Source organism: Stegostoma tigrinum, chromosome 6, assembly GCF_030684315.1.
Source record: "Stegostoma tigrinum isolate sSteTig4 chromosome 6, sSteTig4.hap1, whole genome shotgun sequence".
NCBI classification, from domain to species: Eukaryota; Metazoa; Chordata; class Chondrichthyes; order Orectolobiformes; family Stegostomatidae; genus Stegostoma; species Stegostoma tigrinum.
In genome coordinates, this window is record NC_081359.1 from 7,010,031 (window position 1) to 7,037,474 (window position 27,444).

At 41.1% G+C, this 27,444-nt stretch overlaps 1 protein-coding gene across 7 annotated transcripts in view; it reads right to left on the reverse strand.

Annotated features, from left to right (window-relative positions):
• LOC125453333 (ETS-related transcription factor Elf-1-like) overlaps positions 1 to 27,444 on the reverse strand; it is a 111,329-nt gene that overhangs the window by 66,493 nt on the left and 17,392 nt on the right. For 2 of the 7 annotated variants that reach the window (XM_048532749.2, XM_048532751.2), the window contains one exon: positions 11,554 to 11,923. In XM_048532749.2, the coding sequence (XP_048388706.1) occupies positions 11,554 to 11,625 (72 nt within the window). In that variant the 5' untranslated portion in view covers positions 11,626 to 11,923. Of the gene's footprint in view, positions 1 to 11,553; positions 11,924 to 12,122; positions 12,143 to 12,206; positions 12,295 to 13,189; positions 13,323 to 22,513; positions 22,622 to 22,844; positions 22,865 to 27,444 lie in introns of those variants that run through there. The other 5 variants (XM_048532752.2, XM_059646414.1, XM_048532753.2 and 2 more) reach the window with 5 other exon arrangements.

Sequence of the window (27,444 nt, forward strand, 5' to 3'; positions counted from 1 at the left end):
TATACTCACAATCATGTAAAATTTATTTAGTATGTCTTTGCTTCAATGTTTCATGGGAGAGCCCTCTGGGAACTCAAACCGTTCTCATTTCTTAAGTTGACTGCTTGCTATATGCTTGAGAGTATGTGTGTGTGTGTTGCTATTTAAAACTTCTCGTTTGTCCCTACAGCAGAAAGAGACAAGCTTCCTTTCTTTACTAGATGTTCACAAATATGAAAGTCATCTCACTTTGCTTACATTGTTTATTTCATTACTTCACATGGGTCAAGTAGTCTGGTCATCTGTCATAGGTCCCGAAAAGTCTGGCACTTTTCTACAATTTTTGTTATACTAGTTGGTTCTCATATCTGCAAAATTTGAATACATGGCCTTTGCTGGCTTTAAAGGTGTTAATTAAGTTAATATGAATTAATCTTTTCAGCAAATTAGTGAAACTGGTCTCTTCCTATACAGCTGCAGCATCAATGATCAAAATGAATGGTGGTCTCATGTCAGTGTTATACCTGGACATTATAATCTATCCATTCTTGCATACTTTCCGCAAATGTTTTGAAAATGAATGCTAACCCCTCTCTAGGATGACATTTGGTGCAGGCCATGATGGGAGTAAATGTCGAGCAAAGGACACCTGCAGCACCAAAACAATGATAACTACTGAGACCAATTTCACGGCTATTATACATTATGACATTTGTTAAATGGCTGGATTTAATGTTCTTCTATTAAATGGAACTCTCTCTCTCTCTCTCACATGATTACTATTTAATTTAAAAAACCCTTACAAACTGAACTGAAATAGTCTTTAATACTACCAAATCAGTTTCTTTTACAGTATTTTCTCTAATTTGCAACTTCCAAAGTATGTAGCACCATGTTAACCTTCATATCAAGATATATAACAAAAAAAGTTAGCAAATTACAAGTCATGTATCAAACTAATTTTGATGTATCAAAGTTCATTCCGTTACTGATACTTTTTTTCCAACTACGTATATGAATTCTCAGAGCAGCCAATTGACTAATGTTTTTCATGGATTGTTTAACTTCACAAACGTATCTTTGCTGATCTCAGTCACAGGGGGCAGAAGGATGCACCAACTTGGCTTTGGAAAACCCCTTCTTGTAGAGCAGAGAAACTCCTCAAAATCATTTGAAAGTTAAGGGGTGTCATTTATGAGCAAAATATCTGCATTCTTCTTACTGTAAAGAAGTTTCAAAGACAATTAACAGGAGGTATTCAAAACTCTGAGGAGCTTTGATGGAAAACATAAGGAATAATTTTATTGCCTGTTAGGTTTGGGAGGGGATGTTGATAATATTGACATATATATTTAAGATCATTGGCAAAGAAACAGACATGTGGTGACATGGAATACTGGGCTGTGGGGAGAGAATAAACTGAAAGGGACATATCGGATAGTTCTTTTGAAGGGCTAGTGCATGCATGATTGGCTGAATGGTCTCCTGCTAAACATTCCATCATTGCATGATTCCACTTCTAATCTGCCTGTAAAATCTTTCTTAATGCCTCCCACTGCTTCACAATAGAAGCAAGGTTAGTTGTTAGCTGGTGAAAGATCAGATAGCAACTTCTGTGTTACTTATTTCCATCCAGCTGCTCATACATGCTCCGGCACATTTCTATGGAGACTGGACTTCGACCCAGAGTTTAGGAACACTACCATTGTACTACAAAAGCCCTCAGCAGCTCTGTGTTATGCTGTTTACGTTTCTGCTTTTGAATCCTGAATTCCTTGCAGTGTAGATGCAGGCCATTCAGCCCATCATGTCCATACTGACCTTCCTGAAGAGTATCCCACTCAGACATCCTAGCATTTCTCATGGCTAATCTGCACATCTTTAGACTGTGGAGGAAACTGGAGTACTCAGAGGAAACCAATATAGGCAGAGGGAATGCGTAAACTCCATACATACAGTTGCCTGAGGCTGGAATCAAACCTGTGTCTCTGGCGCTGTGAGGCAGCATTGCTAACCACTGAACCACTATGCTGCTTTAGGCAAACACCTTCCAAAATTATTTGAAGTTTACAGATTGGACTGATACATATTATAGTTATACTGTAATTAACATAATGCTAAACTATTCTTAAATACAATATAAAACAAATCAGACAGTAAAATATTGACATGCCTACAATCTCTCAGATAATGAGCTCAATGTTCGCAGCTGTCATACTGGAAGAAAACAAGCAACAACAAAATAAAGGAAATACATAATGTGATACTGGATCTGCATACAATGGCATGCACCCACATACACATGCAGAGTAATATTGTCTGGGGTAAGGTTCAAAAACAATGAAATATCTCAAGGTTATGATGACACTGACAGATCAGCTGAACCTCCACTAACAATTTACAAGGCCATCACAACTTACTGATCCATTCCAGACTAACGTAAAAAAAGTCCAAGACAATAACAAACACAAAAGCACCATTTGTCACTACAAAATTATTTCTTCAACAATGGCATACAACCCAGTCTATCAGAGGCATACTTAATAATGTTAATAACTTAAACTCCAAAGTGAAACTGCTGTGCTCCTAAGATGCTGTTTGGCCTACTGTGTTTATCCATCTCCACACTGTTATCTCTGATTCTCCAGCATCTGCAATTCCCATTATCTCTGCTGCATTAACTAGCCTTGTTCCCAATTAAAAGCAGAATTAACCATTCTGAATCAACACTATTAATTGCTCTTTTAATGGTAGTTGCACCTGTAGGTTATAAGGGCATCATTTTATTTTCATTATCTGTTCGGACAGATTAGGACATGCCTTTGGATCAGGTGGGACTTAAACCTGGGTCACTTGGCCCAAAGATGGGGATGTTACCATGTTGTCACATGTATGTATTTGAGTATCATTTATACATAATAGTAAATTACTAGGAGAGGATTAATCATTTAACACTGGCTATTGATTTAAATTAACATAACAGTTGCATTCATACAGTGTTTCATCTCGGTTACATTTAAAGGTTAATAGGAAACAAAACATGAGTGTTGCATTGGCTGTACCTACACATTAATTGTAAATTACAGAGATTAGTTATTAACTTCTACATAGCCACATATGGCTTTATAAGTATTATGTTTTATCTAAGACCCTAGTATTAATTTTTTTGGTGCATGGAAGTTGAACCTTATGGTTTAATTTACAAAATATTAGCATGCTCGAGCAAAAGAAAAACTACATATGATGGCCAGAAACTAATTTATATATAGTACGTTGTACAGCCTGTTACTAACATTAAATTATGCACCTGATTGATTTCAACAGCATGTTAATCAAGAATTACGTGCCATGGAAATTAATACGCTACTGAAACTTCTGCAGTTTTGAGCTTTCAAGTGAAAGATTCAAATCTTGTCAAGTTTTCCAGACTGAACAGCTTTATGAGCATCACAGGTAGGACATACTCTCAACACCAACAGTTTGTCAGTACGTAGAATGCAGAGTTTATTACAGTCATCACAGCTTGACCAGTACTTTATTGGTGATGGGCTTTTCTTGCTCTGCCAACCAGACAATCCTCATGGAATTTACTCTCCTGAGTTTTCTGCAGCCGCTTAACACTCTAAGGAGCATTGGTACGGTGGCCGGTGAGAAATTCTGCCATTCACTGGGAAGGAACTCCCAATTCAGAGCCTGCCAGATAATTTGACTGGCAGTTCTCAAGGTCCCAGTTGTGCTCCTGAGGGTGGTGACCTATTCAAGGCTTACACACAGTCCTCAGGCTCTGAGTCTTGGAGTTATATTGGAACTAAGTGTGGGGGTCACGTGGGAAAGGCAGGAATGGAGAATGAGGAGTGGTATGGAGAAGTTGATGGGGGTCACAAATATAAGGCCAGTTGAATGTGTGCAGACCTTGGGAAGGGGAGATCTGGAGGAGGTAGGGAAAGGAGGAGGATTTAGGTGTACCCAATCTGAGAAAGGGAGCTAGTGATGAAGGTGCCTCCCACTTCTCAATAAATGTCTGAGTAGCTGGGCATCTCCCCCATCTCAGATATCCACGTGCTGGCTCCAAAGTTAGGGCTGGATCAGAAGCCCCCTTTAAGTAGCCAATAGCTGGCCATTTAAAGGGCTTCAAGTGGGATGTAAAGGTAAGCAGGCAGTCTTTGCCTTCTGTAAAATTGAGTACCGGGGAGGAGGGAAAATCTCCCACCCCCACCCCCGCAAACTCTCACGGTGGGGAGTTAGGGTGGGGGGGACAGCAAATCTCTACCCCATGAATCAGTGGCCTCTCACACCTCGCTATGATTGGTGTTTCTAAAGAAACAAAGGAGAAAATGACCAGCCTCAGTGTACCAAGTTCATCTCTGGGGAAAAATGAACAAAATAATCGAGAAGTACTTGAGAAGTTTTCAGGCCATCCCTAGATAATGATCTTTTTCAACTTTTGTGGCTTTAACTGTTAACTGCCGAAATTGAGCAAATATTCACATTCATCCAGGCCAAAGTCAAATAGACCAACTTGCACAACAATGATCTATACTGCAATGTTGAAGACAATGTGTAGATCAAGTGAACTATCTTTGACTTTTTGTGTGGGTTGGGCAATCAACTCAGCATCTCAGACATAATCATCCTGGTGTCTGGCTTATGTGTCACTTCAAAGTTATATCCTCGAAAATTTATGAATTCAAATGTGTCAGATGTGGTCTGTTCTGCTAAACGAATGGGGTGTGAATTAAATCAAATGTGATTCAGCAGAGATTTGTGAACATTGATAGTCCTGCCACTGCTGAATCATTGGTTTCTACCAGGTGGAGATTTTAAAAAGCCAAGTTCAGCTTGCACATGAGCAGAGAAATGTAATTTTGCCAATTCATGGAATTGGTGATCTGTTATACATTGTGAGATGATCTCTTGCAGGCTGCACTATGGACTGCTATTTACTGAGGTATGCCTTTCACTATGCATAGTGGTAACATGTTGGTACTGGCATCTGTGTTCACAGTTAACTAAATTGAAAACACAGGAATTATCTGAAATTTGCTTTTCTCTTTGTTTACTCTGACCTTCATTAATGCGTTTGTGCATCTTCTGAATATTTTGCTTGTTTCCGTGTTGTGGAGATGTACTGTTTTGTTGATCACCTATGTTTTGTTTTGTGCTCGATATTGGCCTTTGGAATCAGACTTCCTGCACATGCAAACCCAATGTCTGCTGATGCCACATACTTTGTAGGGCATTAGTTGGGTAGATATGACCAATCACATTTAAATATTTTATTGATTTGGTGCACTTTACTGTCCATAACAATTATGTTGGCAGTACCTAAGGGATTCATTTGTTGGTTGACCTGTCACTATCGCTTTATAATTGTGTCCTACCTCAAGTAATGCGTTATTGGTTTTGGATTTTTTATTACCCAAAAGATTCTTCCAAAAAGCTTTAATTGCAACAACTACCTCAATGAGCCTCTTCAACAATTCCTCCTCAGAAAAGTTAGTTTTGCCCCTTTGCTGCAAGATCCTGCAGTAAACTAGTCAACAAATTCTCCGAAATGCTGTCTGTATCACAAGTTGGAGTCTGTTGATCCTGCAGTTAATTGTTACTTTGGGTTGAATTTTTGGACATTGTCCAATACTTTTCTGGACCTTTCTCATCCCTAAAAAGAACAGATGTGTTATTTTTGCAAGAACCATCCCTAACAATGGCAGGCAAAACTTTCAGATTTCATCTCATATGATTATCCCTCGATGGTGAGGTAGAACTGCAAACATTGTCCGAACATTTGTAATTCAGTAAGGGTTTCATCGGGTGCCGTCCAAACCATAATGCGGTTTCTGCTTTGTTTGAATCCATCTAAAAGACTCTGCACCGTATCACTTTAAGCCATGAGTAAACTAAAATTTCTATTCCACTTGCCTTGGTCCCTTTAAATGCTCCTTTAGGTTTTGCAGGCTTGTCATTTATGAATTGCCTCTAGCAGTAACAGGTTCCTGCCTGCAGATGGTATTCACACTAAAGATGAAGTAATGCATCACCTGGGTGTGGACACAGATTTTTAAAAAAATAGAATATTGGTTTTTTTATACGTTAAAGCTGTATTGTCTTTTCAGAGGATTCTGGACCTGTGCTTTCAGAATCATATAACTGCTGTTTTTGATTTAGCTTGGATCAGCAGCATCTCAAAGTGATCTTTCCAAAGAAAAAGAGAGTGAAATAGAATACTTACTGTGCTTCAATGCAGATCTGAAAACTTTAGATTCAATTATGTTTGTAACTTCAGGCATTTTATTTTAAAGTAAAGCATTCTTAGTAAATTCAGTTATCTTAAAATAAACTGATATTGTTATAAGATTTTTTAAAAATTGTGTTTTCTTGGTGGTTACTGGCCTATTGACACATTTGTACAGTCATCTGTATTCAGAGAAACTGCTGCTGTTGTTGTTTGTTCTGCCTTCAATTAGTTTTCCAACTATTAACCACCTAGATTCGAGGGTTTTATTTCTAAACCAAAAGAAGGTTGCTGCTGCTAATCATCATGTAAGTTTATCTTTGGGGGGTTTGGTGGGGTTCACCTCATTTAGCAAAGTTTACTGTGCCTTAAGTAACAAATGAAACTGAACGTGTATATCATTGTATTGAAAAATCCAGATGTTTGTTTCACCAGGCTATTCTACACAAATATTACATTCACAGGTACATAGGTATCTGATCTAAAATTAAGACATCAGATAAAAATTGTGCAGAATGCTTCCAGTAGCATGTCATTCATCTCTGGTTGAATGCCATCTCCTAATTTGCTAGTGATGCCACCGATACAGGGCAGATATCAAACAATGAGGAATCAGAATAGAGGAAAGAGATTGAGGGCTTGGTGCCATGGTGCAATGATAACAATCCTCTCTCTCAATATCGGCAAAACAAAAGAACTAATCATTGGCTTCAGGAAGAGAGGAGCAGGACACATCCCCATCTACATCAACAGAGCTGGGGTTGAGAGGGTTGACAGCGTAAGTTCCTTGGAGTGACAACAACCGACAATCTGTCCCGGACTTCCCACAATGCAATGGTCAAGAAGGCATAACAATGCCACTTCTTCCTGAGACAGCTTAGGAAGTTTAGCATGTCCATGAGGACCCTCACCAACTTTTACAGATGCACCATAGAAGGCATACTATCCAGGTGCTGAATGGCCTGCTCCGCCCAGGCCCATAAGAAACTACAGAAGGTGGTGTGCACAACCCATCAATAAAGCCAACCTCGCATCCATGGACTCCATTTACATGGCTCGCTGCTACGGAAGGGCTGCCACCGTCAACGACCCCTCCTACCCCAGTAATACTCACTCTCAAACTCTTCTATGAGGCAGAAGATACAGAAGCTTGAACACACACCAGTTGGTTCAAGAACAGCTTCTTCCCTGCCGATGCTGGACTGCTGAATGGACTCTCTAACTTCAAGTAATGTTGATCTTGTTAATGCTGATCTTGCTTTACATGTCTCCTGTGCAGTGGAACCTGTCTGCCTCACTCTGTCCAAGCACCGTCTGATCTGAATGCCCTTGTTTGTTATCATCTCCTTGTCCTGCTTGTAAAACAAAGCTTTTGATTGTACTTAAGTACATGTGACAACAATAAATCAAATCAGAATCAAACTGATCTAGAGGCAACACACAGTGGACTGGAGAAGCACAACAGGCCAGGCAGCACCAGAGGAGCAGGAAAGCTGACGTTTTGGACAGGAGCCTTCTTCAGAAATGGGGGGGGACGGTTGTTGGGGAAGGTGGCTCTGAAATAAATAGAGAGGAGGGTGGAGCTGGGGAAGGTAGGTGTGATGGTGATAGGTGAGTGCAGGTAAGCAGTGGTGGGGATTGGTCAGGTGTGAGGTAGGATGAGTAGTTAGGTAAGAGAGAAGGCGGACAGGTGAAGGAGGTGGGGATGAGAGGGAGATAGGTAGGAGAGAAGACAGGCAGGTCAAGGAGGTGGGGAAGATAGGTGGATGGCAATAGGTGGGTGCAGGTAGGCAGTGGTGGGGATTGGTCAGTGATGATGTGGGAGAAGCGGATCCAGAGGCAAGATGGAATATGACCCATTCATCCCCTCAGGTCACATGTTATGAGAGCATGTTTCTTAAAGATACACCAGTATTCTGACAATGAGGCAGAATTCATCACAGATCCAGCCAGGACAGCCTTGGGATAATTTAATCTAGAGGTAATAACACAAATGATTATTTCAGCAGCAGTTGCACTAAGGCAGGGTCAGAGTCTCAGCCACCATCTCAACATGAACTAATATATATCATAGCTTTAGCTACTCAGAAGCTATAGCAATCTCATCAGTTTCAACATATATTTCAATACACCAATTCAGAGGTTTGAGTATATAATCTAAACTGCCCCTCCTTGTTCAGTACTACGGCAGTGCTGCATTAACATGCAAAATGATCACAGGGTTTGACCATGATAACAATGGAACCTACGATGGCATTTCATCTTTAAAGTGGTTCAGCATCACAAGACAATTTTCAGAAGTTCAGTCTTTAAAGGAATTGACTCTAAGCCAGAGGAGGAATCATTATGATAGTGAGCAAAAACTTATTCAAAGAGGGAAGTTTTAAGGACCACCTTTAATAAAAAGTAGTAAGAGGTGGAGATGTTCAGTAAATTCCACAGTCTGGAATTTCACAGTCTAGAAAGTAGGGCTGTAGAAGAAACATAACACAAAAAGCTTAACCATACACCTTTCAAATATAGGCAATCTAACATAGCTGACTTTTAAGTAGAGAGATAATGGGAACTGCAGATGCTGGAGAATCTGAGGTAACAAAGTGTGGAGCTGGATGGACACAGCAGGCCAAGCAGCATCTGAGGAGCACAAAAGCTGATGTTTCAGGCCTAGACCCTTCATCAGAAAGGCTCCACAGGGAGGATGGTAACTTCTTCAGGTTATCCATAAGTAGTTCTGGACTCAATCGATGTCCACTGATTTCTAAAGAAGCATCTTGACCCGAAACGTCAAACTTTCCTGCTCCTCTAATGCTGCCTGGCCTGCTGTGTGCATCCAGCTCCATACCTTGTTATCCACTGAAAGTAGCTCGGTGCCAGCCAGAGGAAATCATACTGAAGTTTTCTAAGCTAAGTCAGCCATTTAAATCTGAATTCCAACATGCACCCTATAACCAGATGCCACACGCTTATGTAATTGACTAAAGATCCAAAGGAAAATGAGCAGAAATTACTTTATGCAATGAGTTGCTTTGATCAATAGGATTAATGGAAGCAGATTCAAAAGTATCTTTCAGAACAAAATTTGGATTTACACATGAAATAAAGAGAAATGCAGAGCAGAAAATTATGAAGAAAGCTGATACTGACTGATGGGATGTATGGCCACTTCGTGTGATTTAAGATTCAGGTTAGGTGGATTGGCCATGCTAAATTGCCCATAGTGTTCAGGAAGTTGTAGATTAGGTGGGTTATAGGGGGATGGGTCTGGGTGGGATGCTCTGAGGTTCAGTGTGGACTTGTTGGGCTGAAGGGCCTGTCACCGCACTGTAGGGATTTCATGATTCTATGACTTTACAATAATTCAAGGTAATATCAATAGTAGGTTAATTTTAACACGAAACAATTTTTAAACTGGTCCTTTAGTCAATTTTAGCATATTATTATTCGAGTCGATCTCTAAAAAGCGAAATCTCTTCCAAACACAAACTCAGAAATCTAAGATGTTTGCAACGGCATGTAACTCATACGTTCAGCCCCATTAAACATTACATGAACTGCGTTATCAAATCAAAACTTGAAACTAGGTCAGCCAAGTGTCAGAATTCCAGGTATGTCAGAATGATGCATTTTGCTGGTGGTGTGACTAATCATAGCTCATCAAATGGAAGTGCTGCAAAGCCGCGTTATCTCAGGAAACTATGTTTTAACTATTTTTCCAACACCTGAGCTGTTCACATAGGTTAGATCATGGAGTTATTTCATATGTAAATGTCACCCATGCTGCACTGCTTAGCAACAAAATATTTTCCCTGCCAAATCATAGAAATTGATACCAAAACCAAAGACAATCCACCACCCTTTGCCAGATGTACTGTACATGGATCATCTTCTCACTCATAATTACAATTTTACAAAAATTACTAAACCGTAAACATACTCCATATGCATTTATAGTCCGCTTGCAAGTTGCATATTTGATATTATCTCTCCAGCTTTATAAATCAATGAATTACAAATAATAGATTTTGATTGAGCCTGCAAATGGTCAACCAATTGCAGGATACACATGGCGCATAATAACAGAATTATATCAGAAACATTCTGAATCAAAGCCTATTAGATTGACAGCCTTGTTTGATGAGCATAATACAAATAAATGCTGTGCACACTTTCACAGCCCTGACCTGCATTTGACTTTACAAGTGTTTTCTGTATTTTCACATGGGCTCATGTTCACAGTGCAATGTGCAAACTGCAATGGAGTGTGAGGGGAGGCAGGTCAGTTAAGGGAACCTTGCTGCCCTGACACCGCAGCCCAGCTTCCAACATTGCCTAAAGGTTCCATAAACTTCACTCAACTCCCTCACTTCACCACTCTCCCCAGCACTATTTCACATTTCCCCCAGGGGCTACCTCACATGTTCATAAGTCAATTTCTGTGACCCCCATATATCCTCCATAACCACTCACCCATTAGGTGTAATCTCCAGGGCCATGAAATATGATAGGAATTAGAATTGTGCACCAAAACACACCTCTGCACTGTGATTAAAAAGAAACAAAGTGCAGTAGCTCATACAAGAACCATAAAACCAAAGAAATGAAACAACCCAACCTCTCCAATCTCCCCTTGTAGCTGCAATTCTCCAGCCCTGGTAACATTCTAGTAAATCTTCTGTACAGTCTTCCAGAACAATTACATCTTTCCTGTAATGCAGTGATCCAAACTGTACACAATATTCCAGTTGTGGCCTCATCTTTTCCTTACAATTTAATATATTAATAATACATAGCACATGTTAGTTTATTTAGCACCAGGGTACTTTCTATGCTGAATGGATACAGCACTGGCTGTTCTCTATGGTGCCACGTAACCAGCAAATACAGCACATAAGACTGTCCTGGTTGAGAAGCACAAGCATATAGCCACAGAAAATTTGACAGAGCAGGAGACTGCTCCAAAACAGCTCAGGGATCCACAAGCAGCCAATGCTATTTTCATGTAATTCAGATTTCAGGCAATTCAAAATAAAATTAGATTCAATGCAAGGGTTGGGAACAATTTAAAATTATTTATATTTTAAGACTCAACATTGTGTTGACCTAAACTGCCTAGTTAAGATGAAATTGGTTTGTTTTATTCTAAAACATGACACACGTCGGCCTTCTGCCTAGATTCAGGAGCTCAAACGCTGCTTCATCCTTCCTTGTAGAATCTCTAACAATAAGCAAAAAAAAAAATTTGTAGTGGCACTTACTTTCTTTTGGGAATAGTCATTTATTTTGATACTGTTCAAAGAGTTCTTTAGGAAATCTTTACTATCTGTGTGAAATGATCACCTTACCTCTGGTGTGTCTTCCACGCCATTATTTGTGAATTCAAATACAACCTCATTTTGTCCAACTGCAGTCGCCATGATAGTGCATTCCTTGTGCTTTAGAAGGTGAGGTGGTCCACTTGATACTGGACTAAGTGCAAGAAAGGTCTTTCTCCTTAGTAGGTGTCAGTTTCCATCACATTGAAAATATTTCAGTTCATTGCTGTCTTGGAAGTGGTGGTGGACAAATGAAAGCCTTTGGGTTTGACACAAGATCCAAAGAAATTGGAGATTCCCACAAGGGCAAAAGGGCCATCAAACTACAGAGGAGGGAGCAGCAACTCTTTATCCTGGATCAAATTTCCGCATTAACGTTTCTTCTGAAGATTAAGTTGCCCTGAAAATAAAAAGAAAAGAGGATTGTCACTTAAAACAAATTTTAAATGGAGAAAAGGCTAAAGAGAGTCAAGTGAATCACATCGCGTCTTTCTTTGTTCCTTGTAAATCAGCAGTGACATGAAGTATGACTAGAGCCTGAAAACTACTGCTTGTTCCAAGTTGAACTAACACAACCTAAATAAAGACAACAACAGCACTTTTTTATACTCAGCAGTGAGAGTTGCCATATTCATCAAATATTATCAGGGTGACTTAATAAACCTAGCCCTTTCTTTACTGACCTCCTCAGAAGAGTCTTGGTGACTTTTGTTTTTGCAAAGCAAGCTTTAGCTGTTGTTTCCTTATCTCTGTTTCAACCTTGCAAGTAGCAGGAAGGAAGCAGCACTAATGACGTCATGGCAAAGCAGAAACTGCAAACAAATGTTCTCTGTGGGCCCACGTGAGACATAGTAAGCTGCATTTCAGGCAGAGTGGAAAATAAGTCATTGGCTAGTTTAACGTTCAATGTTTCATAATTTTCCTCCGGGCAGAAGCATGTGGTTAGGTTTGACTAGAATTTTATTCTGCTAAGACAGGCCTAACTGTTAACCTCTCTGGTATTAATGGTTATTTCTATAAATTAGTCATGATGCAACATGACAAATCTGTGACTAGAATAATTTTTTTAACAATTTGTTCAATCACGGGATTTTGGCATCACTGGCTTGGCCACCAATTATTGCCTAAACCCAGTTGCATTTGAGAAAATGGTGGTAGACTGACTTGAATCAACTCAGCCCATTTGGTGTAGCCACAGTATTGATGTGACTAGTCCAGTTCAGTTTCTAGTCAATGGTAACCCACAACATGTTGATAGTGAGGGAATTCAGTAACTACGCTATCGTTGAATATCAAGAGGCAATATTTACATTCTCTCTTGTTAGAAATAGTCATTGCCTGGAACTTGTGTAACACGATTGTTACTTGCCACTTGTCAGCAAAACATGGATATTGTCCAGGTCTTGCAGCATTTGGACATAGATGGCCTCAGTATCTGAGGATTTGCAAATGGTCCTGAGCATTGTACAACCATCAATGAATATTACCACTTCTGACCTTATGATGGAGGGACAGTCATTGTTGAAGTGGCTATAGATGGTTGGGCCTGGGACACTACCCTGAGGTACTCCTGCAGAGATGTCCTGGAGCTGAGATGACTGAGCTGCAGCAACCACAACTATCTTCCTTTCTGCCAAGTATGACTCCAAGCAGAAGAGACTTTTACCTCTGATTCCAACTGAGTCCAGTTTTGCTGCAGTCCCTTGATGTCACACTTAGTAAAATACTATCAAGGGCATTGATGTCAAGGGCTATCACTCTCCCTCATCTCTTGAATGCCACTCTGTTGTCCACATTTACAGCAACACTATAATGAGGTTAGAAGATGAGTGGCTCTGGTAGACCCAATCCGGCTGTCGTTGAGCAGGTTATTGCTGAGCAAGTGCTGCTTGATACCAACAAAAACAGATGTTGCTGTAAAAGCTCAGAAGGTCTGACAGCATCTGTGAAGAAAAATCAGTTACTGTTTCGGGTTCAGTGACCTTTCCTTAGAACAGCTTGATCGTGCTATTGATGACATGTTCCACCACTTCACTGATGATTGAGAGTAGACTGATGGGGCAATAACTCGCTGGGTTGAATTTGTTCTGCTTTGTGTGTACAGGGCATACCTGGGCAATTTTACATAGATGCCAGTGTTGTGACTGCTGAGACAGCTTGGCTATCGCTGGAATGTTGTCAGTGTCATAGCCTTTGCAGTATCCAGAGACGCCAATCACTTCTTGATATCAGAGAGTGAACCAAACAGGCATTTCTAATGTTGGGGGCCTCTGGAGGATGCTATGACTGATCATCCACTCAGCACAATTAGCTGAATATTGTTGCAAAGGCTTTTGTGCTGGTGAGCTGAGGATGAAGATATTTGTGGAGCTCTTCCTAAAGTGAACTATTCAGTTGTCCACCACAATTCACAATTGGATGTGACAGGACTGCAGAGCTTAGATCTAATCCTTTCATTGTGGAATTACTTAGCTCTGTCTGTCATTTTCTGCTTATACTGTTTGACATGCAAAAAGTCTTCTTTTGGAGGTTCACCAAGTTTACATCTTACTTTTAGGCATGCCTACTGCGGTTCCTGGCATGGCCTCCTGTACCTGACTATTAATGGGAATGTTATTGGCTTGGATCATCACTCCAGTTTCAGGAAATGTGAATTGGAGAAGTTCGCAAATTTGGAAACTGATACCCAAGACATCCTCCCACTTACATCTTATTTTTGTCTCTGAGAGATGGAATTGGCTTGGTTCAGGTAAGGGCCTGGAAGAGATCAACTGCAGAGGGTACTAGCCATCAGCCTAACAATATGCAAACTCTGAGGTGTCCTTTGCAATATCTCTGGAGTGACCTCAAAGAGTCATAGATCTGTACAGCGTGGAAACAGACCCTTTGGTCCAACACGTCTGTGCCAACCAGATATCCTAAATAAATCTAGGCCCATTATCCAGCATTTGGCCCATATCCTCTCTACACCCTTCCGATTCAAATACCCATCCAGATGCCTTTTGTATGTTGTAATTTTTTCCAGACTCCTCCACTTCCTCTGGCAGCTTATTCCACACACGCACCACCCTCTGCATGGAAAGGTTGCCCCTCAAGTCCCTTTTGAATCTCTCCCCTCGCACCTTAAACCTACGGCATTGAGTTTTGGACGCACTGACCATGGGAAAAAAAACGTTGTCTATTTACCCTATCCATGCCTCCCTCCCACCCCGTGCCTGGCCACCAGATCCATGGCCCATGATGGACCACTTAAGAAGGCGTGTAAAGTGGGATACTTCGTCTATTTTGTCATTATACAGCCATTATATTCTGCGTTTTGGTTTATTTGGGTTTTAAGATGGTGCCAGAGAATGGCGATGCTACACAACACTTTTCACTGTAAGAAATTCGATGAGACAATAAATAAACAAAATAAATCATAAGACTGACTCTCCATACCTAATGTCAGCCTAATAAATGTTCATGAGATTGCTCCAATACTAGCCTATATTTCCTTAGATTAGGTATGTGAAACTGTTCAGTTTTCCAGTTGTGGTCTGACCAGTGCCTGGTATAGATTTAAGATAAACCTCCCAACTTTTACTCTCCCTCTGAAATAAAGGCCAAGATCCCATTTCCCGATTACCAGTTGAACTTGGATGAGAATTTTGCTAGAGTTGATCTGTTTGGAAACTATATTTCAGGAAACAAGTGAAACAAGACGGTGAGATGTGAAGTACCTGAATCCACAGCACGAAACAGGAATGGTGCCTGTGTCTGAAAGTGCACAGCTCAACACAAGCACAATTAGAGTAAACAGTGAAGAAGTGATCATTGAAAAAAGTGTGGCCCAAAATAATGATGGCTTTGAGGTAACAAGGTGTGGAGCTGGATGAATACAGCACGCCAAGCAGCATCACAGGAGCAGGAAAGCTGACGTTTTGGGCCTAAACCCTTCTTCAGGAAAAAAAGCGGCATAATAAATAACGGAATAAATGATGGCATTGTATGATTTTTCCAGCAGGTAACAAGGAGAGTAACTATAACATGTTATTGCTTCAGCTGCCACCAAAAATAAATCATTTTGGCATACAATAAGTGATGGTTAATTCTGTGAACTAAATTACTGAAAATGAATAAAGTTCCAGACAGCAGCCCAAAAGGAAGGAAGGAAGTTTAACAGGAAGGAGAAGCCCTTTGTATGCAATAAGCCTGTTAGTCTGACAATGATTAATTGGGTCGACGATAATTCAATGTTATTTGGCAGCTTGTGCTGTAAGAACGGTATGTGGAGTGCAGAGGCCCAACTGTGTGTGGAATACACAGGGAACTGTAATCTGTGCACAGAATCTATCCCTGGCGTATTCAGGTCTTGACTTGAATTCGAGGAAGGTGGTTGTAGTTCTCCTACATTACAAACGTGACAACATTTCAAGGTCTGCTATTGTCTTTGGGACATGTTGAAATTGTAAAAAGGTGCTACCCAAGTGCACTATTACTTTCTTTAGGATTTCAAAACAAAAGCACAACCTGCACTTTAGTGATTCGCTGTCCAAATTTAATTCCAATTATTCAGTTCCTGCTCTTGTCGAGTCTCAGTTTTGCTCGGCGTGAACCCTTCAGCCGGGAGTTCTGTGCACCAGGTCCAGTCTCGAAGAACAGTAAACAGGAACTCCTGATGGCGTTGTGATTTTAAACTTGTGATCACTCACTGGAAAATGTCTCCAACCGGAAATGCATAAAGTATGCACCATTTCTTTGCGGTTCCTCTCTTGATTCCAGAGCAAAGGCATAATTCCCTGAACATATTCTTCCATTATGCTTACCCATTTAATCTCAGTTAATGCTGTTTTGTTTTCTGTGGTAATTGACATCCCAAAACCTCACTTCCCACTGCAGGCAATGCCCATTCAATGTAATTTTGTGGTACCTGAGCCACAACAATTGGAGATGCTGTTCCTCACCCACTGCTCATACAGAGAAAGGCTTGTATTTTTACACACTTTTCATGACATCTGGTTATTATGAACTAATGGGGTGCACAATAAAGTAACATCAAAGTACAGTCATTGTAGGAATTGTACAGTCAATTTGCATGTTCCAATATTCCATAAAGAGCATTGAGATAATGACCAGATAATCTGCATTTCTGATGTTGGCTGAAGAATTACTGTTGGTCAAGACACTTGCTGATCCTCTTAGTAGAGTGCTGGGGACAGTTTATATTGAGATGTGTGAGAAAGATTTATTACCTTTGTGATGTTCCTGTTTAGGAAATCAGATGACTTACTCAAATCAAATTCTAGGATAGTAGAATATTAACAGTACAATAGGACCTCTTTCAGCCCATTAGGTTTATTCTAGCTGTTTGCAAGAGCAATGCAACTAACTCCACCTCCTAGTGTTCTCCCGTTTCTCTACAGATGATTATCCAATTCTGTATTGACAGCCACATGAGACATGAAGCTGCCTCCACCATGGTCTCAGTTGGTTTATTCCAGACCAAACCACTCTCAGAGTCAAAAGGTTGCCTCTCAAGCCAACATTTGCCCAATCTTCATCAGTGTCCTCTGGCTCTTGACTCTTTTATTCATGGTAAAAGTTCTCTCCACTCACTCTTTTTGGGCTCCTTAAGATTTTGAACATTTCTAGGAATTTCCAGAATCAATTTAATACTTCCTTTGTTGTACAAGTTTTGGCTAACCTTTCCCCCAAAGAAAAACCATCACTGCTTCTCCTTTCTCTCCACATAATAACCCCTAAAACCTAAAAGTCTTTTTTCATGTCTCTTTTGTAACCTCTATAAAAACTTCACATCCTTCCACAATAGAAGTGCCCAAAGTTCAACATAATATTTCAGTTGAAGCCTAACCAGTGATTTTTTAAAAGATTCATCACAACTTCCTTGTATTTACAATCTATGGGCTGAATCTTAAGCTTTTTTGGCTAAATATGAAATTTTAGGAGTTTTTGGAGGGATTCTTGCTGTGAGGCCTTGTGAGATTTCTTGCAAAGCTTTACCAAACATGCCTTATTAACAAGCTACCTCACTCCAGTAGTATCCCTCATGTCCCATTCTATCCCCAAACCTGGAACAACTCATCACTTGGGGGAGATATCCACTTAACTGCTGTTGTGCATTCAGCCTAGCGTCATCGGTGTGCATTGGGCCTGTACAGCTCCTGAGATTTACACTGGACACGGCAGACAAGGGAAAATTGACACCCCACTTTGTGGGCAAGGACCTTGGAGTCTCAGTGAATGGGGTGGGGCATGCATAGAATATCCACTTCACTGCTTCCACCCCCGCCCCTACCCCATGCCAGCCTTGCCTGCATTTGCCACCTATATCAGTGCAGTCTCAGCTATCTGGAGGATTGACCTTCCTTTAAACTGCTGGATAATGGCCTTCACTTTGCCAGTACAAGTGCCACTCGCTTCTCTCAGGAATCTTCAACTTTGCTACTGCACCAAGGTTTACGCTCTCCCATTCTCACCGTTACCTGTAATATCTCTCCCACTTGTTCTCGCCTCAATACCATGAGCTTGCATGCCCTCTGCCTACTCACTTGGGACTCCTTGCCATCTGCACCAAAAGTAACCCCAATGGAACCAACTTCCTTCCCCTGCATGTCCTGTCTTTCTCGCATTCCAGGTAAGAGCCAACCTCCAAAAGGGCAGGAGGAGTCCGGAAAGATAGCGGGCTGCCTGACGTTCCATGGATGGATATCATCCGGACTCTGATGACCCTGGGTTCCTGACAGACTGTGTCCAAATCTCTGGACTAATATTGGAGACTGGCATTGACTTACTGTGCTGGGACGTCTTGACTGAAGACTATCTCCCTTGACTTGACAGTGGGTTGCTGATAACCATGACCAGCTTTGTATCTGCCTTGAACAGCAAGGCATCTCTGTCTGAGGAGTCAAGATTCAAAAAGGCATGCAAAGCAATTTAAGGTAGAGGTACAGTGAACATCCAGGTTCGCTTGGATGAGCATGCACTGTGATAGCAAGTGAAGGGGGAATGCAGCCTGATCCAGTCATGAGCTGGATGTGTGACCCCCCGTGTGAAAAATATCCCTGCAGCAGTGTTAGAATGATGATACAGATCAAGGTGCAGCAATGAAGAGCCGAAGCAAATTGTAAGTGGATCAGAGATGTAACGAGAAACTTCTTCAGCCAGAGAGTGGTGAATTTATGGAATTCATTCCCACAGAGGGCTGTAGAGGCCAGGCCATTGAGTACATTTAAGACTGAGATAGATAGATTCTTGATTTCAGTGGGATCAAGAGTTATGGGGAGAAAAAGGGAGAATGGGGTTGAGAAACTTATCTGCCATGATTGAATAGTGGTACTGGCTCAATGGGCTGAATAGCCTAATTTCTGCTCCTATGTCTCATGGTTTAACAGTGCCAGGAGGCTGAAGTATGTCAAATACCTATGTCCATAGGTGTGGTTTGTGCATGTCTGTAACCACACAATGTGCCCAGAGATAGTTCTTCCTTGGGGATGGACAGTAACACCTCCCCTATTTCTGAAGGAGGGTCTGGACCTGAAACGTCAGCTTACCTGATCGTCTAATGTGGCTTGGCCTGTGTGTTCATCCAGCTCTACACCTTGTTGTCTAAAAACAATCTCATTGTCTTGTGAAGGGGCTGCAGCAAATCGCTCGGCAACTAGGCGCACATGTTGAAAATGTTGTTATGTTCAAAACTCTGTCTAAAAAAGGGAATGACTGGAATCACAGTGGCTCAGTGGTTAACACTGCTGCCCCACGGTGCCAGAGAACCCGGTTCAATTCCAGCCTCAGGTGACTGTGTGGAATTTGCATATTCTCCCCATGTCTGCGTGGGTTTCCTCCGGATGCTCCAGTTCCCTCCCACAGTCCAGTGTCCCTTAGCACCCAGGGTTGTGCAGGCTACATTGGTTAGCCATGGGAAATGTGGGTTTAGAGGGATAGGGGTGGGTCTGGTCGGGATGCTTTTCGGAGGGTCAGTGCAGACTCAATGGGCCAAATGGCATCTTTCTGAACTGGAGGGATTCTGCAATTCCATGTTGGTGCCCATTGTGCAACACTGGGGTTCTTTGGAGCAACAGGTGAGCTGAATCCACCAGGTACCTGGTCTGACTTTCACACTGAGAATTATGGACACTCAACGTACTGACTAAGATTGGAAGCTGAATGTTAACAACGCAAGTTGTGGTATTAATAAAAGGATGTTTAACGAGCAATACCTCTCCTTGATTGGGGACTCACTGCTCTTGAGTAAGAAACTCCCCTCACTGTTCAGCAAGTGAATGAAGATAATTCTGACGTTGAGTCCTCGCTGGACATCTTGTCCCAGTCTGTCACAATTCCTGCCATAGACCACTTCGTAATGTCTTGGCTTTAAAAGCCTAGAATCCCACCTGCTTTTGTAATCGTTTTCCGAACCTGCTTTACTACATTCAGCAGCTTGGGGATATATTCCCTCAAATTGCTCATCCAGAGCCTGCTGACAGCTATCATGTTCCATCTACCTCACATCCCTCTAACACCTGCCGCAATATCTGTGCTAATGTTCTGTCTCCGGGGGTGGTATGAGATGCCACGGTTGTTTCTAATCAATTATCCTTCAAACTGTAGCTAACAGAGTCAAATTTGGAGGTCATGCTGATGTTTTACGCATTCACATTGGTGGTTTTTAACTAGCCCCTGGTCTGGTACAGTGCCATCGTGATAGTATGAATGATAACCTTTTCTTCCAAGTTGTCTTAGACCTTTACCTACACATAGCAGTGCTCCTGATAGACAAGTAGGGATGCTTGTAGTGTCCTCCAATGTATTTGGCTGCTCTTTGCAGTTAATGCTGTAAGTGTAAAATTTCTTTTGACTAAGGCAGCCGTCGATTAGTCTGAATAAAACTATGCTCCTTTTTTGTTGCCAGTAATTTATTTTGAATTCATTGACAGGACGAGGGCATCATGGGCTAGTCCAGTATTTATTATCTAGCCCAGAGGCCAGTTAAGCGTCAATCACATTGCTGTGGGTTTGCAGTCACATGTTGGCCTGGCCAGGTTAGGATGGGTAGGTTTCTTATCAAATGAACATTTAGTTTGTGCAAAAGTTAAGATTGATTGACAGGTTAGAATCTTGATTTTTTACAGCTGAGGCAATAATGTTAGTATAGCAGATGTGCAAATCTAATTCTCCATTCACCGAAATAAAAATAAGACCCATATTGACCACCCAGCCTTGATGCTTTGTGTATTGCCGTTGCCTGTGAAAAATTCAGCAGCTAACCTTTTTGCAATGTTTCAGCCAAGATTTCTGAGTCCAACAGCAGTGGTGACCTCAATCAGTGCAACCATTTTCCTGGCTGGGTTGTGGGTTGGGGTTGAGGGTGGAGGTGTGGGAGGACTTTTTGCATCATCAACTGCCATATCTGGGTGCAATTCTATCTTTTCATTTTGCACTTATCAGGACAATTAGCAAGAAATGCCAATTTAAAATGGGATAAGAACACTTTATACTGTTTGGTGTGTGAAACATAGGAACATATGAACAGGCTATTCAGCCCCTTGAGCCTGCTCTACCATTCAGTGAGATACTGATTGATCCATGGCCTAATTCCAAATATCTGTCCTTTGGCCCATATCCTTTAATACCTCTGATCACTTCAGATGCTGCCATGGCGAATGTGCCAGCTAGAGGACAGATGCCAAACAAAACACTTCAGCAAACTATGCCTTCTTTCTGCAATAGTTATCCTTGCTTGATGGCATAAGTCTTACATTTTTTATAGGTTTCAGGTCCTTCAGTGGGTTGAGTGGACGAGTGGGTGAGTAAGTAGAGCAGTGGGTGCGTGAAAATGTCGTTAAGTAGATGGGGAGGAGTTGGATGTTTCAAGGCTGCTATGATGGGAGACAGAGAGCGAGAGCAAGATGGAAAAAGAACGAGAGAGAGACAAATATCGAGAGATAGAGAGACGGGTCAGGAAAGGGGATGATGTGGGAATGTTAGGTTGGGATAGAGTGCAAGTGAGAGTGTCTATATTAAAGCCAGTCCTACTGGAAACTGAAGAGAGTGGCGAAACTTTTAATTGGTGAGATTTGATATGTCTGGACTGAATACCACAGATAAATCTAGGACAACTCACATGTCATTATTGTGGTTCAAACAATATTACAACATGATAGCAACATGTCTGCAGATTTCCACCCAGTAAAGACACTCCCTGAATTAATCATGAAGCATGAAGCAAGGGAATAGGGAGGTAGTTAAGCTTTGCAGCCTGGTGGATGAAAAGCATTGTGAAGTCATGCAAGTGAGAATTCTACAATAGGAGAGTGGACTACGGATGCAAGTTAGGTACAGGAAGAAGAAATAAAGAAATTATGATGTCAACAGGAAGAAAAAATAAGTTACAAGCGCTGCTCAGTGCTTTAAATGGCTTGCCTTCCATTCCCACTCAGAGAATGAATTCAGAGAATTTACCAAGTTCGATCACTGATCCACAAGACGGATCAGCTTCTAAATTGAGCAATGAGACAAGAACATTGCAAACAACTGCAAAAGAAAAGAATAAATAAAGCAAGATTCAGGATCACATATCAAATCAAAGTGAAGCCTGATTAAAATTGCCGTTTGTCACTGTAACCTTAACATTATAGTTTGCAACACGCAAGGTTGCGAAATTTTCTGCTACGTCATTCCCAAATGCTGCTCTTACCCTCTTGTCGATCTCAGTCATTCACTGTCAATACAATATGCTGTAGGTAAACATTAATCCAAAAACTACTCCAAAAAGAAGGCTTAGAACATGAAGTTGTTGTTATCTTGACTCAGTTTCTATTACACTGTATAAACTTTTGTTTGAAATGTACAGACATGCCACTACCATGCTATAACCCTAGGCTATAGACGAATCCTGACGTCAGACATTTATTGAGTGCCTAACTGTGTAAAGAAACAAATGTTTGCTCACAAATGAACAGGACAATTCTCCAGTTGTGCCAGTATATCTTACCTTCGCAGTACTCATGGACTTCCCAGCAAGAATTCGAAATTTGTTGCAGGAATTAACACATCTTGCTTATGTTGCCATCTTGTTGTACTTGTAGGTGATGGTTTGAACCTAAGGAACAGCAAGCAGTTGTTTGACAGGACCGGAAAATCCAGTTCTGTCACATTGCTTTCTTACCTCCCCTCATTAGCTTACTATTTTGTAGGGATCCAATTACAGTGCAAGCACAATGCCAGTTTGCCAAACATATCGCATACCAGCAGCACCTATATCTGTTTGCGCCTGTCTGCTAGGCTGCTCAGGCTTCATAACTTGATCTCAATTACCAACGTACCTTAATGTGACGATTTACTCAGAGATAGCTCTTCTAAAACAGCATTATGAAAGTCAGATATCTAAAAGTAGAAAATGCGAGGGCTTTAGACTTGTACACAGAGATAATGGGAACTGCAGATGCTGGAGAATCCAAGATAACAAAGTGTGAAGCTGGATGAACACAGCAGGCCATCAGCTTTTGTGCTCCTAGATGCTGCTTGGCCTGCTGTATTCATCCAGCTTCACTTTGTTATCTTAGATTTCTAATCCAGGCTTTTTACAGATTTATGTGTGTGTTCTTAAAAATGCTAATTTTATTTTCACAGTTTATTGCAAGAGTTTAATTGTCCAACGTGAGGGCGTTATTGAAAGGGTCCAGTGATGAGGTGGCAGTTTCATCAAGGCAAACAAATTAAGGATGAGTGATAATGGGAACTGCAGATGCTGGAGAATCCAAGATAACAAAGTGTGAGGCTGGATGAACACAGCAGGCCAAGCAGCATCTCGGGAGCACAAAAGATGATGTTTTGGGCCTAGACCCTTCATCAGAGAGGGGGATGGGGAGAGGGTTCTGGAATAAATAGGGAGAGAGGGGGAGGCGGATCGAAGATGGATAGAGGAGAAGATAGGTGGAGAGGAGAGAACTCCTGGACAGTAACTTGGGTAAAGCACAGGAAATTTATACTTCACTGTCAGCACAGGTGTCTCAGGAGAATGACGCTGTTTATAAAAAAAAGGCTAAATTGGCCGCACACAAGTTAGTGGCAAGACATATTGGCAAAGGGAACGTAAGGAAACAGGTTGGGCAAACCTATATAGAATTTGAAGATAATAAAATGTGAGGCTGGATGAACACAGCAGGCCAAGCAGCATCTCAGGAGCACAAAAGCTGACGTTTCGGGCCTAGACCCTTCATCATCTGATGAAGGGTCTAGGCCCGAAACGTCAGCTTTTGTGCTCCTGAGATGCTGCTTGGCCTGCTGTGTTCATCCAGCCTCACATTTTATTATCTTGGAATCTCCAGCATCTGCAGTTCCCATTATCTCTGATAGAATTTGAAGAGGTTAAGTAAAGTAATTTTGACAGGTGAGTTTGTATTAGAAGCTGAAAGCACATTTGAGGCTCTTTGAGAGATTATTCTCAAAGAGAATTTAGGAATAGTTGATGATTTTGAACTGATTCATAAAACTGCACCTATTTTTTAAATATCACCACCACAAATTCAACAGTCACTGAAAAATGGGAGAGTGAAAGGTAATTTAGGAGCCAGAGGTAATTTAGCTGGGAATTCCCCCAAGATCTCCTCCTCAGGTCAGAGAAGAAAATACTGAGGAGAAATCAGACTGTAGCAAAGCAAGATGGATTTGTTCAGAATGGTGAAAGTTTTGAAGGAAGTTGATGTGGCTTAGTAGAGCTTCTAAGAAGGAGTCTGAAAAGGGAACTCAGAAAGGAACATGTCAAGGACCACGTGGTCATCAGGCGCATGAATAGGGGGACAAACTGGTGGCATGTCACTTGTGCAAGCCCTAGATTTAGCTGCCCATTGATCAGATGGATTGCAAAACTGATGCCCCCATTTTAAAACCCTAGGAAACAGCAACCCTCCTTATGGAGGTGTGGTTTATAGGTTAATCATGTGAAAACATGCAGCTGAATGACAACACCTTTTGTTGTTGATCAGTTTCCAGTTAATAATGTCCTTAGGTCCTGTCTGCCTAATGGGAGCTCAGGGTTGGGACCAGTAAATGGGGAAAGATGATATTAAAAAAGAAAATAATTTGGAACTCCTTCAGCAAATAGAAAAGTTTTTTCTTCCAGCATTTCAATCAACATTCATTCCTCCGTCGAAACCATAAAAAAAACTCAGTGAACAATTTTTGGCATTTGGAAGAATTTACTGTTTCCAAATTGCTGTGCTTGCCTATATATCAGCTGTTATTTTCTTTATTTTCTTTTCCTCTTTGGTCCTTTTTTCTCTTCCTGTACTTACCAACTGCAAAGAGATCGGGTCACTGTGAAAGCATTACCATTGGCAACTGAGCCCAGCGCGGACCTGGCTGAGACCAGCGCGGACCTGGCTGAGACCAGCGCGGACCTGGCTGAGACCAGCGCGGACCTGGCTGAGACCAGGACAGACTGCCGGCAGAAGATTCCTGTAAAATGATGGTAGAATTGGCAGGGGGTGAGCACAGGACCCGACACCAGCAGTGGTAATGTTGTAGAGGTAGACTCATTGATGAAAATGGTGCTTGAGGATCAGTGACTTTGACGTTGGTTAGGTCTGGTGATGGCAGCAGCCAAGCATTGGTAGAACGGGCATCACGGTGACATGGGCAGAGATGGCAGCATCTACAAATAGAATTGGAAATATTGGGCTTCAGCTACAGCAAGGTAATAGGCCCAAATTGGTACTCCTGGAACGGACTGAGATGTCGGGGTGCTGGTGGGTCCAGAGCCCATGGTAGGGACTCCTCTGTTTTTTGCTTTTATATAAGTCTTATATCTTAATTACATTCTTATATCTCAATATCTTCTCTTAGTCATAATGGCGCAGGAGTATTGTGATATATTACACTTTTCACTGCATTTATTTGTTAATTATAGGTGACATTAAATAATTCAATTCAAAACATAATCACAGGAGCTACTCTTAAAAGCCACCCGGTGGCAGTGAGCAGCTTTGGAATTTCATAAGAGCATGGCAAATGGAAATAAAATTTAATTCTCTTTTGGGAATCTTTGTTGAGAACATTTCCAATACAGATTATTTTTAACACAGCAACATTGTCAAGATAAAGAATTTTACTGCACAGAATCGTCACTATATTGCTGAAATTTTCCAACATGCATTAGAAGAAAAAAATTAAATCATATATCTACTTACACACAATAATTAATACAGAGTACTCGAGTATAAACTTGATATATTGCCATTATGATGGACTATACCATATAGTCTGGTTGCAACAGGAATAGATCCCTTTCAGCAGGGCAAGCACTGTTATTGGATTAATAAAAGCTACAGCAGCTGTAGAACACATTGCAAGCTATCAACAGTAGGAGTTTAACAGTGCCTAAAAATAGCAAGTTGCATTTTCAAAGTGTAAATGCTGTGAGGACATGTTTGTCACTCATATTACCTATCTGCTTTCACTTCCTGTCAGTTAGACCACTAACAGTATCTGCACTGCTTTTGGCGAAGTACTGTTTTCACAGTTTCTGTACTCACAAGAAACAAATTGACATTTTGTGGCTCTGTACATGCTCAGGTAAACAAACCCCTAAATCAAGAAATCTTACCTCCATACTATTTTGCAAAAAGCCTAGAAATCAAAGTCAATCTTCATTTACTTCTGGCATAGTTTTTGAATGATAATTTGCTGACAGTTACATGTGTACCTCAGCTGCAGATATAATCAGGTGTGAAAAAACAATTTTAAAAGTTCAATGTTATGCACTTCTCAAAAATGTGTATATTATTCTCTTCGAGTTCTCTTGCGAGAAGGATCCTAGACTATTGGAAACAACAAGGATGGCTAATAACTCACAGTGGCTGCTCCTGTTTACTCATTTGAATGATTAATGAGTTATATATAATGAGTTAAGAAGACTTCCTTGACTGTTATGCAGAAGTATAGCATCTGCAGCTTCAGGTTTCTTGCTCGGGATTTAAACACCATGTAACAAAACAAAGGAGCCGAAAAGACTCTGCTGCTATAACACAAAATTATGTCCTGAAACTCCCAGGTGAGGTGGTGTAAACTGGTATCCCTTCTCTGTTCATCCACCCCTCCTTGGATAGTCCCTGTAAGGTTCATTTAGAACCGGTTTCATTCCTTGTCGATGCCTTTCTCTCAGGCCAGATTCGTTTATATTTTACAAGGAATAAATTAAATCAGGATTTCTTGAGATAAAGTATTTCACTCATTGATGAACACAAAAATTAATAATAAATGCAACACATATACAAACAGAATAGGACTGAAAAAATGATAAAAGTTAGAAGATTTGTAGCTCAGTCTCTATGAATGGTTGTGAAGTGTAGCTGGTGCAACAAAGATCGTTGATGTTGCGATTCTTGGCTTTGGAGTTAGTTAAAATCATTTTTATTTGGAGTGAGACTGTTCTTCGGCTGTCCTGTTTGCTTTTAGCAATTGATCTGTTTGTTTGCTGGCTTCTAGCACTCAGTGAGAATCCTTTTATTTGCAGCAAAAGGGCTAATTAGTTTTCGATTGTGATCCTCCCTGCTATGAGAAGGATTTGTTACATTTGAAAGGGAGTAGAAAAGATTTACAAGGACATTGCCAAGACTGGAGGGCTTGAGCTATAGAGAATGGCAGAATAGGCTGGGGCTATTTTCCTTGGCGTGTTGGAGACTAAGGGATGACCATATGGGGGTTTATAAAATCAGGAGGGGCATGCACAGGATGAATAGCCAGCGCTTTTCCCTAGGGTAGGGGAGTCCAAAACTAGAGGGTACTGGTTTAAGGTGAGAGGGGAAAGATTTAAAAGGGACCTGAGGGGCAACATTTTCATGCAGAGGGTGGTCAGTGATTGGAATGAGCTGCCAGATGAAGTTGTAGAAGTGGGTACAATTATAACATTTAAAATGCAGTTGG